This window comes from Candoia aspera, chromosome 2 (genome assembly GCF_035149785.1).
Source record: "Candoia aspera isolate rCanAsp1 chromosome 2, rCanAsp1.hap2, whole genome shotgun sequence".
NCBI lineage: Eukaryota > Metazoa > Chordata > Lepidosauria > Squamata > Boidae > Candoia > Candoia aspera.
Genome location: NC_086154.1, coordinates 8,515,066 through 8,532,889, shown reverse-complemented (window position 1 = coordinate 8,532,889; position 17,824 = coordinate 8,515,066). Strand labels below are relative to the sequence as shown.

Sequence of the window (17,824 nt, the reverse complement as noted above, 5' to 3'; positions counted from 1 at the left end):
CGCAAGAGCCGCTGAGCGTTTCTGGCCAGGGCGAAACTTCGCTCGGGGTTTCGGCCCTTCCGCTCATCCCCGGCTGGGGGGGGCTGCGCGGAGTCGGAGAGGGAGGCCCCCCCCCGGCCTACCCCCTCCCCCCCCGCTTTTCCGAGCCCGCAGTCCCGCCCCTCCCCCAAGACGCGGCATCCCCGGAGGGGGTTTCCCGGAATGGCGACGCCGAGGGAACTTTCGCTTTCCTTTCCCAGCTTCTCTCGCCGGTTGCGGCTCGCCGTCTGCCTAGCAACCACAGACGGCTTCGGAATCCTCTTTTCCTACTGGTTAAGCTTGGCCAATCGCCGGCTCGCTCTGGATTTTGAGGGTGTGTCTCAGGTTGAGCTCCTGATTCTTCGCCCGGGACTGGACCGGAGCGGAGCGCTGGTCGAGGTCTGCGTTCAGGATGGCTCTGCGCCCTGCGCCCCCGTTGCTTCTGGGGCTGGTGGCGGTCGCCCTGCTGGAGAGCGGCTTCGGTGAGTCCCTTCGGGGGCGTCGGGGGTTCCAGCCCCTCTTTCTGCCGGTGGGAATCCGTCCGGGGAATCTCTCTCTCTCTTCTTCTCCCCCCAAAAGATTGTCCCCAGAAATAGCATCCCGATTCGGTCCTCTTTCTAGTCCGCTCCCTCTCCCGCTCCTTTCAGAACAGGCCCCAAAGCGTGGGTGGGGCTCTGCTGCCGCTCCCCCCCACCCCCCCGGAGAGCCACTCTGGGAACCGGACAAGGGTCCCCCCTCCAGATGTCAGCCAAGTCTACCTGGGCGCCCCAAGCGCGCTTCTTTCCGTCCCTCGAAGTGGGGGTTGTCTTAAGGCAGCGTCTCCCGTGACCAGGTCAGGTCCACAAAGCTCTGGCTGCCTTCGCACGACCGCTCAGCTTGGGTCGTATGACCTCCCTTTGGCGGTGGCTTTGCTGCTCTTTCTGGCTTCTGGTGCTGTGAGGACCCGGCCCGTCTCTCGGGTCGGTTCCGTGTATTGGCAAACGCGGAGGCTGGTGCGCTTGAGCGATCGGGCTAAGGTTGCCGTGTGAATGCAGCAGGCTGAGAGGCAAGGGAGAAGGGCTCCTTGCATCTTCTTCATAAAGAACCTTAATCTTGATTTTCACCTTGTCCTCAATTCTCCCACCCGTCCCAAACCGCCACATCCCCCGATGCAGCATCCCGGAAATGCTGCTTCACTGGGAAAGTTCTTAAAAATTCAGGGAGATATTCAGAGATACCTCTGGCTTGAAAACAGCCCAAACATCAGGAGTTGCCCACAGGAAATGTTTTGTGACATTTTGTATTACGTCATAAAGTGGTTTGTGGTTATTTTTATGTGATAAGATGTTTTATAAAATGTGCCCAATATTATTCCCACGGGAGTTATGGGTCCCGGATTTTGGACGCAGAAATAAAATCCCTTGAATTGTACAATTGTTTGGGAGGTTAAATGAGAAAGCTAAGAAGGAAAGAAAGAGGCCAGAAGGCATCCTCCCCAGCAGCCAAGGCCCAGAGAAGCAGGGGTTAACACCAGACAAGCAATCAAGCGGAAAACCAGCAAGGAACCACCAAGGGGACAAACGATCAAGCAGACAAATCAGGCAGAAAGCCACAGCCTAATCAAGGAAGAACCCAGGAGGAACCCCCACCACCACCAACTGGGCAGGGCAACCAGGTGTCTCCTGGTTGGTGTGTTTAAATTGTGACTTGTACTGGTTTTTATAGTGGTTTTTATGACTTGCTCTTGAATAAAGCAAGACCAGATTTCGATGATGATGATGAAGAGGAGAATTAGTTGTCCCCTCCTGCAAGAAGGACACAAAAAAGGGGTTGAGATGGAAGAATAGAAAGTTGGAAATTTCTTGGGGAATTTGTGTTGGAAAACCTCCGCCTGATAGAGCTTCACCCGGTTCTCCTCTCAGGCTGATTTCAGACGTTCTCAATGCTCAACCCCACAAGGGAAAGGAGCGTGTTCTGGGCCATGTGCAGAGTCAGATTCCCCTCCCCCTTCCTCTCCTGTCATTAGGGAAAAACTCTGATCCTTTTGGATTCTGAAAACTCCGAAGAACAGGAAGTGGATCTGGGGCTTCATCTCCCCCACAGCTCTGATGAGCCCCTGGAATTGTGGGGAGGAGCAGGAAGGAGGACGCCGAGGACTTTGCTTTGGGACCGTGGAGGACTGGGAAACCGCCCGGGAGGGAATGTGCATTAGGAGTTTGGTATTTATTTCTCTGTGCTGGGAAGGTCCTGCCTTTTTCCGTCCGTGCAGACCCAGGTTATGCACAAATAAATACTGTCAGTGATCTTGAAAATCTCTGGCGCCCTGGAAGAATTTCTGATCTGAAGAGCTTCCACAAGGGATTGTTTTTCCAATGCAGTAGACCAGCGCCAGCGGGCGGCCTTGCGGACTTTCCAGTTTCACCAATTTCCCAACAGCACTGTATTTTCCTTTGATTCTTTTAACCAACTTACAAGCTGTTGTTTTCCTGGTCATTGGACAGCCCTGCAGTCTTATCTTTTCCATGCTTGTATTTTCACATTTAAAACAAAACGTGATTTTACCTGTTCTTTTTTTGTACTTGTTACTAAAAGTTGGCATTCTTCACGTCTTGTGAATTTGGTGTGTCTCCCAAGGAAGGGCTGAAAACTCTTTGGTGCTCCAGGGTCAGCAGTTTGCATGATAGAAATTGAAATCATTTTCCGTGCTTATCTTTGATTCCCCAGAAGGGCTCCACAGGTTACAGGACCCTCCACAGGCAGACTGAGGTTGGGGGAGGACGCCAGATGAGCCACCCCCAACCCACCCCCAAAGATTGGTGGTGGCAGCAGGGACTCTGCTATTAATCTGCATTTCAGATTAATAAAAATTAGTTACTCAGAAGACATCTAGAAGCATTAATCCCATAGATTAAGAACTTTTTGGTTACCATCTATGCCCTGGAATATATTACTTCTTTGAGAACATTGTTTTATTGTATTTTAAATTAGAATTTATGTTTGATTTATTGTAAACCGCCAGAGTTGCTCTTTCAGTGAGAGGGCTGGTGACTAAATTTGAAATGTCAATCAATCAATCTCCCAAGCAGCCTCAGTGGGTGGGGCCAGGCTGGGTACATCCCATGGGTTCCTGGGGGTGAGGGGGAATTCTGGGAGTTGAAGTCCACATTGAAGGCCAACTGGCTGAGTTTGAGAAACCCTGCTCTAGGCCTTTACATTGGTAGTCATTGATCACGTGGAGAGTTGGATAGGCCAGATCACCGTCCTCCGAAGCTGGCCGAGGGGCATTTCTGCCTTTCTTTGCGATCCCCTCTGGGATCCCCACTGGCCTTTGGAGGACATCACAAGCCCAGGCTCGATATTGCAGACTCTCAGCTGGAGTTGAATTAGTCAGAGAACAAAATCATGGTGCTTGCCAGAAGGCCTAAAAACTATTCCTGGCACATGAATAAAGTTTGCCTTGTATGATTTTCATGCTTTGAATACCAGGGTGGGGGGGTGGGGAGATTTTTCATGGCTCAGGTAGTTGAAGGGCACACCCAGCGACGTGCCTTGACTGCCCAAAAAAGTTCAGCCGCCATCGTGTGATTCTAGTGAATGGGGGTCGGGGGGAGGTTGCCTCCCGGCGGGTCTGGAATTGTTCCCAGCTAAGTCAGGTTCAGAAAAGGCCCCCCAGAAGGACCGGGCCCCTGTGGGAGCGGGAGGGGGAAGCGGCTCCCTGGTCAGCGTTACAGCCACGTGCAAAGCGCCTTCCTCCCACCCCTGCTGGGAGACGTCCCAACAGTTTTTGCCTGACTCTCCTGTTGTCTGATGGGAGCTCTGCTGTAACGGATAATTTTATATTAGTTTTATGTTTGCCCATGCCTTATTTATTTCCACTAAGGTTTGGTTTTCGTTGGACCAGGGAACCCCTTGGCCAGAGTTGGGGCCCCCCTTCCCTGGGGAGGCTCAAGCGGAGGCCAGAGCTATCGTGGGCGGAAGAAAGAGGCCTTCATTTGGGTTCCCGCACTGAGCGGGGGGTAGAGTAGATGACCTCCGTGGCCCTTTCCAGCTGGCGGAGGCTGTGCTTCTGCGTGTCGAGGGTGATTTCCAAAGGGCTGCTGAAGAAAAGTGCCGGATCAGCCAGGAAGGAGGACAACTTCCTGAACATGCTCTGGAAAGTGAACCAAGGGTTTTAGATCCAGAGCAGCCTTTCTCAACTTTTTGACCCTGGAGGAACCCTCTAAATATTTTCCAGGCCTCGGGGAACCCCTGCACATTCAGGCTCAGATAGAAGCTGGAAGTTACAACATTATTACATTCGTTTCATATGTCGGCCTGTATATATGCATCAACAGCATTCTTAAACTAAAAATAAAGAGTGAAACTTACCCCTTTAATGTGAAGTTGCCCAAATTTGAAATAATTTTTTACATAAATTGTGATCTCCCAGGAACCCCCGGTGATCTCGTGGAACCCTGGTTGAGAAGCCCTGATCTGGAGTCCACCTGGTGCCTCGCAAGCACCTGGGAATGACGTTTCCGTGCCGGGATTGTGTTGCTGAAAATAAGAGATCTTGGGACAATCGGCAGTGAGATTTCCTGCGGAATGAGGGGGAGCCCCATTAATTCCTCTCGTCTCGTTTCATGTCAGACGTGCAGGAAATAGAAAGGGGGAAAGAATGAAAAGTTAAAAAGTTAAAAACATTTAATAAAAATATAAAATTTATATAACCCTAGCCCAATGCCGGGCCTCATTGATGGCCGAGGCGTTTCCAATCAATCAGCCGCTCTGCATGCATGTCGGTCCCAAAGGGCACTGTTAGAGATGGGTAGCTGGTTGAATGTCGCCGCCTTCGCAGCAAATACCCCTGCCCTCAGGGAGGAACCCCCATTCCTCCATGTCATCTTTAGTTCTGGCCAAGGCAGTGCGCAATCTGTTTCAGCGTCTCCAAACCGTCCAGTCCTCCTCCGAACCTCCATCTTCCATGCCTGGTGCCACGCTCCTCCTAATGCCTGGCGGGGCTATTCCCACCGGGAGATACAAGTCCCGGGGTCAAAGCCAGTCCCTGCTCAGGGGCCTCAGCTCCGGGCCCGGAGGGGGAACCTCCCAGCGGGGTGTGTGTGTGTGTGTGTGTGTGTGTGTGTGTGAGTGAGCAGGAAGATCCCCGGGGGCTGCAGGCTCCATTCCCGCCCCCTTCGCCCCCCCGACTGCCCCATCTCCCTGCCAGCAGTCTGGGTTTGCCCCCCCCGGGGGTCCCACGGCCTCTGGCCTCACCCGGGTGCCTCCTCACCCCCTTTCCTCCCCCATTGATAAAATCTCCCCTCAAATCTGCAGCTATTATCAATCCGTTTTGGCCCTCCGTGAGGTGAGAATTTTTTTTTCCGTGAACAGAAAGTTGGGGTGACCAGGTGGGGTTTCCTGCTGCTCTTGAGCTTCTGGGGTGGGGCCCCCCTCCTTTCTGTGGGGTGACGGCGGCTCCTCCGGGGCAGAGTCTCCCCAATCCCGGAGAGTGTGGGGGGGAGGCCACGCTGGAAGGGGGGAGGGGACCGTTGGGGGGGCAGATGGGCTTTGGGGTCCTGCTCTCCCTCTGGCCCAGCCTCCCCCTGCCTTCCGCTCTCACCCCCCACCCTTCAGGCCCTCCAGAAGCCGCCGCTTTGCCTCTCGGTCGCTCCCTCTGCCCCCCTCGGCCTCCTGCTCCTCTTCCGTCCTCTCCTCTGCCTTTCCCCTTCTCCCTCTGCCCCCCGAGGTCTCCCTGGGTGTCTTCCTCCTCCTCCTCCCTCCCCAGACCCTCAAGTTGGGGCCTGCTGTGCCCCATCGGATCCCTCAGCCGAAGCCCCCCAGAGTAACTCTGCCCCCCTGTTTCCCTCCCAGGCTCCTCCTCGCACTCCCTGAAGTATTTCTACACCGCCATGTCGGACCCCAGTCAGGGGCTGCCCCACTTCGTCTCTCCGGGGTACGTGGACGGTCAAGTCTTCGTCTACTACGACAGCAGCAGCAGGAGGGAGCGGCCTCGAGTCTCCTGGATGGAGCAGGCGGGGAAGGAGGACCCCCAGTACTGGGACAGAGAGACCCAGATATTCCGTGGCTGGGAGGAGGTGTCCAGAGTTGACCTGGCGACTCTGAGGCGTCGCTACAACCAGAGCGAGGGTGCGTGATGGGTGGGGGGCTCCTCCTGCCCCACCTTCCCCCCCAGGAGCAGGAGGGGGAGAAGGGGGGCCCTCCCAGGGACAGGCCGCTTCCACGCTTTTTAAAAGGCTCTTCTAAAAATATTGTTATTGTTTCAGAAAATTAAGATTCTATCCTGGCCCCGTAGCAGAAGTTCTCTGCGCAGAGCACAGTCACCAAAAACACTTTTGAAGTAAAAAAACGTATTCTATAGCCCAGGAGTGATACAAAATGAGGTAAAGACAGGCCAAGTCCAGAGGGACCTGAGGAGCTTCATGAGGGAAAACAGATTTCGTTTTCCCGTCTTCTTTGTCCCTTTTCTCACCTCCTTCCGCCATCAAAGTCCCTGCAGGGAGGGCGTCTCTGTCCATCCTGAGGACTCCCCAGACCATCTTCCTCTCCCTCTTTCAGGCCTTCACACCTGGCAGTTGATGGTTGGCTGTGAGCTCAGGGCAGACGGGAGCAAAGCAGGGTTTTGGCAGTATGGCTACGACGGGAGGACCTTCATCACCTTCGACAAGGAGATCCTCACCTGGGTGGCAACCGACCCCCAGGCCCAGGTCACCCAGAGGAAATGGGACGCCGATCGAGGATTTAATCAGGGAGACAAGGCCTACCTGGAGGAAATCTGCCCTGAGTGGCTGGGGAAGTACCTGTCCTACGGGAGGGAGACGCTGCTGAGGACAGGTGAGCCTCCGGGCCCAGGCCGACTCTCCCCCTCCCTGGCCGGTTCCTGGCCCGGTTCGGCCCCCCTCGGGTCCCTGGTCCGCAGGGGAGGAATCCCCCTCCTGCCCTCCCAGCAGCTCTGCAGGGCGCGGGAAGAGGCCCTCTCTGGTTCCCCTTGCCAGGCAGCCCTCAAAGGGGCAGGAAACGCCGCCTCTGCCCCCCGAGCGGCAGGTGGGGCAGGCCAGAATGAAAGGCCTGGCGGGGTCTGTGTGGATCAGGCAGCAGAAGCACTTCGGGGTGTCCCGTGCGCAGCCCACGATGAGGCCACAGGGCCGCTTGGGGCTCTTCAGCGAACCCCCCTTTAGCCAAGGAGTGGCCACGGGTGACGCGTGGCCTTGGTTCCCTCCCAGCCACTCTCCTTCCCTCCCCGTCCCACAGGGGGCCCCCTCCCTCCCTGGACCCTGGCGGTGCACCTCCCACCCCCCACCACCAGGGGGCACCTCTTCCGCCAGGGCCCCCACTTGGGCATAAAAGGCCACGGGTGAGGGGTCTTTTCTTCCTGGGGAGAAGAATCCAGGGATTCTGTGGCTCTCCCTCTTAAAACTCCAGCAGGTCCCTTGACTCTGACTGGGTGACTCCCCCCCCAAAACAACCCCCTCCCCACCTTCAGGAATGCTCTGTCACCCCACAGGACTTCCAGCTCACATTATAATGTTCTCCCCCCTTTTTTTCCTGTGAGTTCATTATTATTTTCCCCTCCAGCCCACCCCTCCCCCTCTGGCTCCGCCCCTTCCCTCCCTGGGCTGCTTGATCCCTCTGGCTCCAGGGGGAACCCCCCCTCCATTGCCAGCAGCCCCCCCTGCCCTGGGTCTCCCCTCCATTGCATCACTTCTCCCTGCCTGCTGTCCAGAGACAGAATCGCTTTTCCAAATTCACCCGTGTGGGATTGCACGAGCCCTGAGCCCTTGCTGTGGTTCTGGCTCTCCCCCTCTTGAAATTCGGGTTGTGTCCCTCGGAAAGAGGCCTGGAGCAGCCTAAGATCTGGGGGAGCGGAAGAGGCCCAGACAGGAGAGAGAAAGCTCTGTGTTGTTTTTCTGAAAGGGGACTTAGAAGAGCAGCCCCAGTATCCCTCCCCTGAAGGGAACAGCCCAAGGTCAGTCAGAGTTCACAGCAGTCCCTGTGGAATTTCCTTGGACCCTCAATTTTTCAGACTGAGTCCCTGGAAGGGCTCAAAATCAGGAGTCCTTGTGGCTGAGCATTTCCAGATTTGGAGCATGTCCTAAAACTCTTGGAGACGCTGCAGGTGTGGAGTGTTAAATCCCTGCGTTACAACTAAGTAGTGGGAGCTTTCCTGCCTGTCAGGTTTTCCCTCCACCTTCCAGGCTCGGGAGGGGCTCGGAGTTAATTCTGGCCGTGCCGTTTCTGCAGAGACCCCGGTGGTGACGGTGAGCAGCAGGACGGAGGCCGAGGAAGGGATGGAGACACACGTCTGCCGCGTGGATGGCTTCTACCCCAAGGAGATCGACGCCTCCTGGAGGAGGGACGGGGAGGTCTGGCTGCAGGACACCCTCCGTGGGTCTGTGGCCCCCAACGCGGACGGGACCTTCCACTACTGGCTCAGCGTCCGGATCGATCCCAAGGAGAGAGGCCGCTATCGGTGCCACGTGGAGCACGATGGCCTGCAGGAGCCTGTGGATGTGGCCGTGAAGGGTGAGAGGCGGCAGGGAGGGAAAGGCTTGTCTCTTTTTCAGGCTGGAAGATGGTGGGAGAGAAACGTGACCCCAGCTGTGTCCAGATGTGAGCTCACTTGAGCTTTAATCCATTGGTTTTTCCCTTTTTCGAGGTTCGTGGACCTGCAGGGAATGGGCCAGAGTACTGGCTTCGGGTTATTTAAAGGAAGCAGCAGAATCCCATCAGAATCGTTGGCCGATCCTGATGAAACGCACTTAGATCCTCTCTTAGCCTCCCTCCCTGCCCTGTTTGCTGCCTCCAGCAGAGGAGCAGCCGTTGTGCTGAGCGCCAGAAACAGATTTTCTTTTTTCCTAAAGTACAAAAATCGGAGGAGTCTGGTAGCCCTTTTTCTGAACACCAGGTATTACCAACATTGGTGAACTGCAGCTGTGAACACCAGATATTACTAACATTGGTGAAATGCACAGAGTGGCTGGACCGATGCATCAGTAGGCAGGAAAGGGGCCACCAGTCTGATTTTTTGCCTTCAGAGACTAAGACGGCTTTCCTCCTGTAGAGAAGGAAATGTCCCTGTGTCGCTGCTCTAAGAAAGAAGTGCAGACGTTATTTTACGATCAGGGATCTGTTGGAATTCCTGAGGCTCAGCATGAAACCCAAGGAAAAAAACCCTTGTCAAACAACTCTGCCTGTGCTCGTGACTTCCACTGACATGTTTTACGCCGGACTCCCAAAACTGCAGAATACCCATCTTCTATTGATGATAGCTTCCCAATCATACAAAAAATGTTCAATTTTTATTCTTACGCTGATAGGCACAAGAAAATACTACTTCAGTTTCTTTACCAAGTGTCAGATCACAAGTGCCATGGCTGCCATTCATGAGTTTTGTAAAGGAGAACCTTAAAGTTCTCCTTCTCAAACCTGCTCCCGTCTAGCATCCTCCAAATCTGCTTCAGCCATTTGAGGACCCTCCAGAAGTTGGACATCACCATATCACCAACTCCCCACCCCTGCCAGAACTGGGGCGAGGGGGTGACACAGACACCCCACATACTTCCCCCCCACATGCTACAGGGAACCACCCAGATCACCGGAATTTTGTATTTTTTATTTGTTGTGGATCAGAATGAAATAGGAAACAGATCATGTGATCTCTAAAAGATGACAGGGTCATCTGGATCTTTCGTGGGATTAAATTTTTCTGGTAAATCAGGCCTTTAGTCTAGTGAAAGCTCCCTCTGCAGGCAGCCCAAAGCCTCTTCGGCTTCATTAAAAGAGGTCGGATGGCCAGGCAACTAAGGGGAGCCACAGCTGGCTTGAACATTTTCCTCAGAGAGTGCCCATTGATGGTTCCTCATCAGGCTGAAGATATCAAATGGGTGCCAGAAGAATCAGCCCTGCGTCCTCCGTTCTTCAATGTTCCCTTTAATGCCTTGGAGGAATAGGTAGAACCAATAGTTACCGAATTTGCAGAGGATTTAAAACCGGCTGAGTGAGCTAATATCCTCAGAGAAAGAAGTCAAATACAGAATGGGCTGAGAGTAGCAGAATGAAATTGAAGAGAGACTTGAAAGAAAAGAGTGTCAGGAAGGATGGGAAACCTCAAATGAGATACTAAAGGCACAATCCCATCTGTCTGAATACTTTAATGGATGATGGTAAGACTGGATGACCTTTTAGGTCCCTTCCTTGCAACTGTATGAGTCTAAGTCCAGTGTTCTTCACTTAGGAAACAGAAATCAAGGGTGCAAGTTTTGGGTGGGGGATACTTGGCTTGCTAAAAGGCTTTTGTAATCGGGATTGATTGCAGACTGAATATGAGCCGGAAGCATGAAGTCCCTTCAGAGAAGGCACCTGTGATTTTAGGCTACCTCAAACAGACTGTAACTTCCAAAGGATGAGGGTAATTTTCTCACTGTCTTCTGCTAGGATCAGAGCCCGCCTCAAGGACAACGCCCACTTCTGGGCAACACCCGTTAATACAGATTCAGAGCAACTGGAAAAGGTTCCCAGGAGAGCAGCAAGGCTGACCGGGGACTAGAACCCGAATCCTCTGTAGGGGGATAGAAGGAGCTCCCCATGACTAGCCTTGAGCAACGAGTGCTGGTGGTGGTGGGGTTTGTGACAGCATCTTTCGAATAAGCAGAGGGCTGCCACCTGGAAGACAGGCAAGGTCTGTTGCCCTCGTTCCTGAATGCAGGGCGTGGATTTGAATGACAGGGAGGCCTTCCCTGGGGTCCTCCCCCTAACCCCGGGGTGAGTGTGAGACAAGAGGATTCCCACCTCCTTGGCTGCCTTCCTGGCACTTAAAAGCTCCAGCTGCCAAGACTGGAACCGTTTCCCTTCAGCCACTTCCTGGCCAGACGACAGAGTGCAGAAGCGAGGATTCATTCCTTTCTCCTCCTCCAGGGGGACAGAGCAACCCTACAAGAGAGAAACAAAATGAAACCCTGGACTTAAAAAAAAAGATACATGATATGAACCCTTTTACCTTAAATAATAAAATGCAACCATTCAAGCTTAAGAAAAAAAGCTAGCGCAGAGAGCTGCCCATTTCTGCCCAGAGTCATGGCATATTGGGGCAGTCTATAAAAAGAACAAAAACGTTTTTGTGGTTTCACTAATTTTTTTATATTATTGTGTTGTTGACGTTTTTATTTCTGTTAACCTGCTGAGAGTCACAAGGTTGCAAACAGCTGCGTTTGAGCTGAAGAGCTAAAGGTGAATGTCAGCTGCCTTCGTGCTGGGCTGGTGGGAGACGAAGGCAGCGTCACGAGGACATGTCCACTAAGCGTGGTTAGCAGGGTGTCTTCAATTCGAGGGACGTGAGGATGAGCCCTGAGTCTTCTTAACTTGGGCGATTCCCAGTAGTCCCTTGGCTGCGTTAGGTCCCTCCCCAACTTGGAGCGATGGTTTGGGGTTCTCCTTCAATCCTCTGCTCTTTCTCCCAATTCAGTTCCGGAATCCAACCTGGGGCTCATCATCGGCTGCGTTGTGGCTGTTCTTGTCCTGGTGTCTGCAATTGCTGGGTTCGTGGTATTTCTCAGTAAGTGTCCCACCTTTGCTGGGTGGCTGTGAAGGGAGGGGGGGAGACTCCTCCCCAGTCCCTCCCTTTGGGGAGCTTCTTCTGGGCCTCCTTTTCCCTGTTTTCCCAGCCCTCTTGGGGAGCATCCGAAATCTCGGCCTCTTGCTGGGACTCCAGTCTCGACTCGGCCGAGTCTGTGGTTTGGACAGTCCTGCCTTCTGGTTGGGAAGAGGCATCGCGGTTCCGTCCCTTTCAAAGGCTTTGGTCAAAGAGCAGCAGAGAAGGATTTCAGTGAAAATCCTCCTCCTCCTCCCGGCTGTTGCTGCTGCTTTCCCCATTTCCCTCCATCCCTCCCAGGGGCAGCAGGTCTCTCTTGGGGCAAGTCAGGGGATACATTCGTATTTTGAAGCTCTTCCTGTGTCTGTTCAAAGTAGTTGCCAGGAGACGAAAGAACTGTGAAAACATCTCCTGGGGCTCTCTATCCCTCCTGCAGAGGAGAGATTGGATGGTCTCTGGTGGATTATTCTTAGCTTTGACTGAGCTTTTTCCTTGCAGAGAAACGTCAGGATGGCTACAAGGCAGCATCAAGTGAGTGATTTTCCTCTTTCCCTGTTATCTCCAAGTCAGAGCGGGAATCAGAGGCAGCCTCTGTGTTTGTGTGTGTGTTCAAACACAGAAGCGGCTCATGAAGCTGCAGAGTTGTGCTACCTTCCTCTTCCTCCCAAGAACCAGGCTGGGGGAGGTGGGTCCCCTTTGCAATCCAGCCAGGCTGTTCCTGGGACTGGAGACCCCAAGGAGGAACATCTGGGACAAGGAAGGCTCGAGAAGGTGAGAAGACCCGGCTGGGTGGAAGGTCCATCTGACTGAGAAGCTCTCCTGTTTCCAAGCGTGCAGAAAGGAAAGGCTTGGCCATAATCTGGTCAGGAAGCTCTGTAAAAAGAGTGAACCCAGAAGGAATTGAGGAGAAAAGGAGCCTTGGCAGGTGCCAGCTGGGTCTCCTCTTGGTCTGCCACCACAAGGCTCGCCAAGTACGAACTGGTGGGAAAAAGGAACTTTGGAGCCATCTGTGTCCTCCCCCCCGGCTGTGGAATGGCTGAGATACTGCCCTTTCTTTTCTGTGTGTCTTAGCGTAAGCAGTTTGGTTGAAACTCTGTCTGTGTGTCAGAAAGTGCTGAGTTTCTGCATCTCTTCCCGTCCAGCCAAGAGACTGACCTCCTTCCTCCTTTTCTCTCTTTTTCAGCAAGTGACAAAGGATCTGGCAGTTCAGGCCGGGGTAAGCCGGAGGGAGCCGCTCTGCCTCTTAGCAAGAGTGCTGGGGGGGGGTGAAAAGAGGGAGAGCCCCCCTGGGTTTGAAGGGGCCCCCTAATACCCGCTCCCTGTGTTCCCTCTGGGTCTGGTTCTGGGGAAACCAGGATTTATTTGGATAGAATTGGAACAAGGATAGATAAATCTACTGAGATTTAAATAAATATTGTTGCCCTTTCTGTGGACACTTTTTTGTCTAGTGTAAGATCTTAAATGTGGGTGGGAGAATTATGTTGTTTGTCCTGTTTGCTTAGATGGCAAATTACTTAGATGAGGAATTAAAATTATTTTACCTGTCTATGAACAGAAATTGTGGGATTGGAAAAGTGGTTTCTCATTAAAGTGGGGCTTAAGGGAAACTACTGATATTTTTGCCTTTGTCCCAAGGAGTTACCCAAGTCTCCTTTTTCCTCCCATCTTAATAATTTTGTTCTCTCTCTGTCCTTGTTCCTCCTTTTACTCTGTAAAAACCAAATGCTTCTTTTTTTCCCCACCTCCTCTCCTTTCCTTGATTTCTGACAGTTACAAAGTTCACTTTCCTCGCTCTGCTTTGTTCCTGCAGAGGAGAAAGGGAAACTCTCCCTGTTGGATTTCCAGCCTCGCATTCAGGCAGGGGAGGCAGCCCAGAGCCTGCGTGGCGGAGCCTGGCCCCCCTTGGAGCAAAGAGCCCCCAGCTCTGGGGTGGGAAATAGGGAAGCCGCCAGAAGCGCCCTGAGCCCCAGTGGTTAGAGCCCGTTCTGGCGGCACAGCCTGGTCTCCTCCGAGGGTCCCTGAAGCTGCGGAGGCTGAATCGAGGGGAGAGAGAGGCCTCCTCCTCAGAGGACCAGGACAGGGGAGGGACTCACTTTTTGTCTTTCTCTCCAATGCAGGGAGCACAGAGGCCATTTAGCAGCCCCTCGCAGGTGAGTGCCCCGGTGGGGGCTGGATTGGGGGGAAGGAGGGGGAGCTTTCAGGTCAAGGGACCCATCGATGGTGAAGATGCTTTGGGGAAACCCTCTTCTCTCTCCGGCTCACCTCCAGCACTGAAGGGCAGGGGGTTCGGGGGAGGGGCCCTGGGGCTCTGGGGAGGGGCCTGCCTCTCCCCTCCTCCTGGGCTTCCTTCTGCTGGGGGAGGCTGGGCTGCTTCCACTTTCCCTCCCTGCCGTTGGAGGAAATGGCAGGTGACAGCAGCTGGGAACAGAAGGGGACCTGGCCGCTGTCGCTGGGGGAGGAAGGCACCCTGTCCTCCCCCTCGTCTCCTGGAAGGGCCCCTCCCACAGCAGGAGGCAGTGCTGGCCATTCTGCAGGGCCCCGATTGGGGCCCCTCCCGGGATATGATGGTCTTGCATGCAGACAGCTCAGAGACCTGCAGAGATCAGAAGATCCCCAGAGCAAGGGGGAGGAGAGGGGAGGGGAGGATGGAGAGGAGACGCCTCTCCTTTCCCGTGTCCATCTGGGAATCCAACCTTCCGGATGCTGAGGGAAGACCTGGGCTCTCTGGGGGCCATGAAACCTGCTGCACTCGGCTCTGGGGGCAAAATAGTTGGACGAATCGGATTTGTCTATTTGAGGGGGGCATCTATACTGTTCACAATTTGTGAAGGGGGTTCCCCACCCCACACCCCTCCAGCAGCCATTCACAGCCCATCCCCATCCTCTCCGGCTCCCTCTCCCTGCTGATTCTGTTCCTTCCCTTGACGATCAGCACTGGTCCTCCAGCCTGGACTCTGGGCTTTCTCATCTTGGCTTCCTCTCAAACCGACCCTCCTGTTTTTTCCACCCGCTTCGTAGCACAATGTTGGGGCTGCCGATTCCCAGCCTAAGGAGAGAGGAAGGAAGAGTGACCGACCTTCTTCTGAATTACGCTGTTCTCTTCGGAGGACCTCTTCAGGCCCTCCCAGCCGGCTGTAACCAGGAAGTATTTCTGGTGTTTCATGATTGTCCTCATGCAGATTTTCCACTGTGGTTTCCTAGAGATTTGGGGGAATCATTTTGATTCTTCAAATTAATTGTTCAGGCTTGCAGAATCAAGAAAGCAAATGCATTTCTTTGAAGTTGCAGGATGTATTTTGGGTGTTTCATGATCATTCTTATGCAGATTTTTGTTTGGGAAGATCAGGGTTTTCTCATCTGAAGGAGGAATTCTAGGGCCTCCCCTGAAAAGAAAATGTAGTTGATCCATCTGGAGAAGGAAAGAAGGTCTTGCTTTTATACGTAGAATGAACGCCTTGCAGGGAAAACCATCTTGGAGGGGATGTTCACTGACGGGAAGGGAAAATGCCTCTTTCAGCTGCTTTTTCAGAAGTGTGCTTCGGGGTTTCTTCCATTAGAAAATAATTGATTTTTAAAAATTAGTAAGTTGCTTAATTTATTGGATTATATATTTGATTATCCAAAAGTTTAACAAATAATCAGTGTACCAACTGAGGGTGGCCTTCAGACACATAAAATTGTACACTTTTCTGGGCTGCAGTGAATAGATTTTAATAATTCAGAAAAATGGAACATGAGATCAGCTGTGCAGCCAGGCTGCTTCCTTCCTATCCCCCGTGGTTTCCTAGAGATTTGGGGGGATGATTTGGATTCATCAAATTAATTGTTCAGCGTTGCAGAATCAACAAAGCAAATGCATTTCTTAGAAGTTGCAGTTTCCTGTAGAAAAACTTTAATATGCATTCAAGTATTTCTTACCCTCTTTGAATAACCCTGGTGGCTCAGTAATTTGGGGTTTTGCTTCATGTAGTATTTCTTTACTGCAGATGTTATAAGGTTGCCAAAATTGTTTGCTGAAAATAAATGGTTTTGTTTTCCTCTCAACTCAGTTGCTGCCTGTTTGGGGAGGTTGGAAACAGGAGGGATTTTACCCCCCTTGTTGATCAGAGACCCCGATTTCACTTTGAGGGGTGGGAAGTGGAGGAACCAAAGCGAACCTGGAAGGGGCGGGAACTGGGGTGGCTCCCGTCTGCTCTGTTGGGGAGGAGGCTGACCCTTTGCTCCTGTGTCCAGATGTTTCTCTCGCATCAGCAGTTGATCTTCTGCAAAATGGCTGTCTGGTGTTGGCTTGGTGGCTGCAGCAACGGAGGGTGCGTTTCCTCAGATACCTCAGATGAACCCCACTCGGGCTGCTGACGAGCCTCATCGGCACGTTGGGGAACAGAGTTCAGTGGCCGGCCACCGCCATCCTGGTCGCCTTGCGAAAGGGCAGATTCCCAGGCTCTCCTGTTTCTGAGGGATCCCACTCTGTGCTCTTCGAGTGTCCCAAATGACGCTGTGGCCCCAAAGCAGGGAGACCCTTGATTTATGGGAAAGACCCCCATACTATAGTGGATGCTTTCAGGGCAAGGAGGAGTGAAAAGGGTGGGGTCTTTCATCCCTATTCCCTTTGGGCTTCCCAGATGCCCTTAAGAGCTGGCCACCTTTGAGAGCCTAAAAAGTAGACTTTAGGGTCTGTGAGGATTCAGTAGGTATTTGAGTCTCTTCTACTGATTCAAAACTCTTAAAATTTTAATTTTTAAATTTTCTATGGCTGCCCATCTCAGATGAGTGACTCTGGGCAGCGAACACAATAAAAACATCGATGCAAGAACAGGATGCGATAAATGCAATGCAGAAAGGAAATTAGGCACCGAGGATAAACCAGTCGGCCACGAATTCATACAACCCACGGGCTGAACTATCTCCCCACCCCTGTGCCTGAAGGAAAAGCCACGTCTTTACAAAAGGCCAGCAGGGTTCAGCCTCATTCCGGGAGGAATGGTGTTTCAGAGGGCAGGCGGTGTTACGGAAAAGGCACGCTTCCTCGGTCCCGCTGGATGACACTTTAACCAACAGGACCCAGAGCATGGCCCTTCTGATGGGTGGGGACAACTGGAGAGAGGAGGTCCCTCAAATGACCTGACCCCATGCCCTGGAGGGCTTCATAGGCGACAACCAGCACCTTGAACTGCACCCAGAAGCCTACTGGGAGCCAGTGCAGCTCATGAACCAAAAGTAACCCGGGTGGACCAAGACAGGCCCATCGTTGCTGATGCTGCCGCATTCTGGACCAATTGCAGCTTCTGGATGTTCTTCAAGGGCAGCCCCAGGTAGAGTGCATTGCAGTAGTCCAGTCAGGAGGTGACCAAAGCACGAAGGACTGTGCAGTGCCGCGTGATCCAGGAAAGGGCACAACTGGTACACACCATGGAGTTACGCAAGAGCCATCCTGGCCGTGGCTGCTACCTGCTCCTCAGACGGGAGTTGTGAGCCCAGGAGGACCCCCAAACTGCTCACTGGTTCTCTGGGCAGTGTGACCCCATCCAGAACTACAGATGGAAAGTCACTGGATCCAGCAAGCCAGTTTCTTGAGTGCCAGCCTAGATATCTGGCCTTGCTTATCGGCAAATACTAAACACATCTGACCCTGGTTGTTTTTTGCAGATTAGGAAAGGCTTGAAGGAAGTGCGGTAATCCAGGTGGTGGCCAGGTAGGAGGCATGACCACCTCAAGCAGCTGAGTGCAGGCATCTCCCCTGTTACCTCCCACTGAAAAATCCTCCCCCAACGAACGGAACCCAGGGCCAAGGGGGGCCTTGCCCAGAGCGGCCACGTGCCAAGAAAGCTCCTGCGTGACTTCCCTGCAGAAGGCCCTCTGGCCAGAATCCAGCAGCCCCCACTCTTCCTTCATGAAGTCCACAGCAGCCACCTCAAAGGGACCCGAGCCCTAGAAAAAGGAAATCTTCCCTAGCAGACAGTCCCACAAAAGACTTGTAAGTTTTCTCCGTTATTACACAAAACTGGAAACGGAGCTTTGTAAGGTACCAAATGGGCATTTCCTTGCAGGACAGATTTCTGTCACGACGTCCACGTAGTCCTTGGGGCTGTGAAGCTGCCAGCCCCCCTCCCCCTCGGTGGGTGGTGCTGCAAGTGCACAAAACATGACTGGATCCAAGTTGTGGAATGGCAACACAGTCCCCTTGGGGAGCTTCCCACTGGCCCAGAATAACTCTAGAAGAGGTGTTGGGGTGCAGAATCCCCT

The 17,824-nt window shown here is 53.2% G+C and overlaps 1 protein-coding gene across 2 annotated transcripts; it reads left to right on the top strand.

The window, feature by feature from the left end:
- Positions 1–387: 387 nt before the first annotated feature.
- LOC134492136 (H-2 class I histocompatibility antigen, Q9 alpha chain-like) lies at positions 388–13,731 on the top strand. 2 transcript variants are annotated; one of them, XM_063296306.1, is made up of 8 exons: positions 388–500; positions 5,848–6,123; positions 6,553–6,828; positions 8,236–8,517; positions 11,456–11,545; positions 12,080–12,112; positions 12,765–12,797; positions 13,699–13,731. In XM_063296306.1, the coding sequence occupies exons 1-8, from the start codon at positions 431–433 to the stop codon at positions 13,716–13,718; spliced, it is 1,080 nt and encodes a 359-aa protein (XP_063152376.1). In that variant the 5' UTR covers positions 388–430; the 3' UTR covers positions 13,719–13,731. The 2 variants fall into 2 exon arrangements, with proteins under 2 accessions (XP_063152376.1, XP_063152378.1); XM_063296308.1 differs by lacking the exons at positions 11,456–11,545; positions 12,080–12,112; positions 12,765–12,797; positions 13,699–13,731 and adding an exon at positions 8,989–9,315 and having other exon boundaries at positions 8,236–8,594.
- Positions 13,732–17,824: the final 4,093 nt, after the last annotated feature.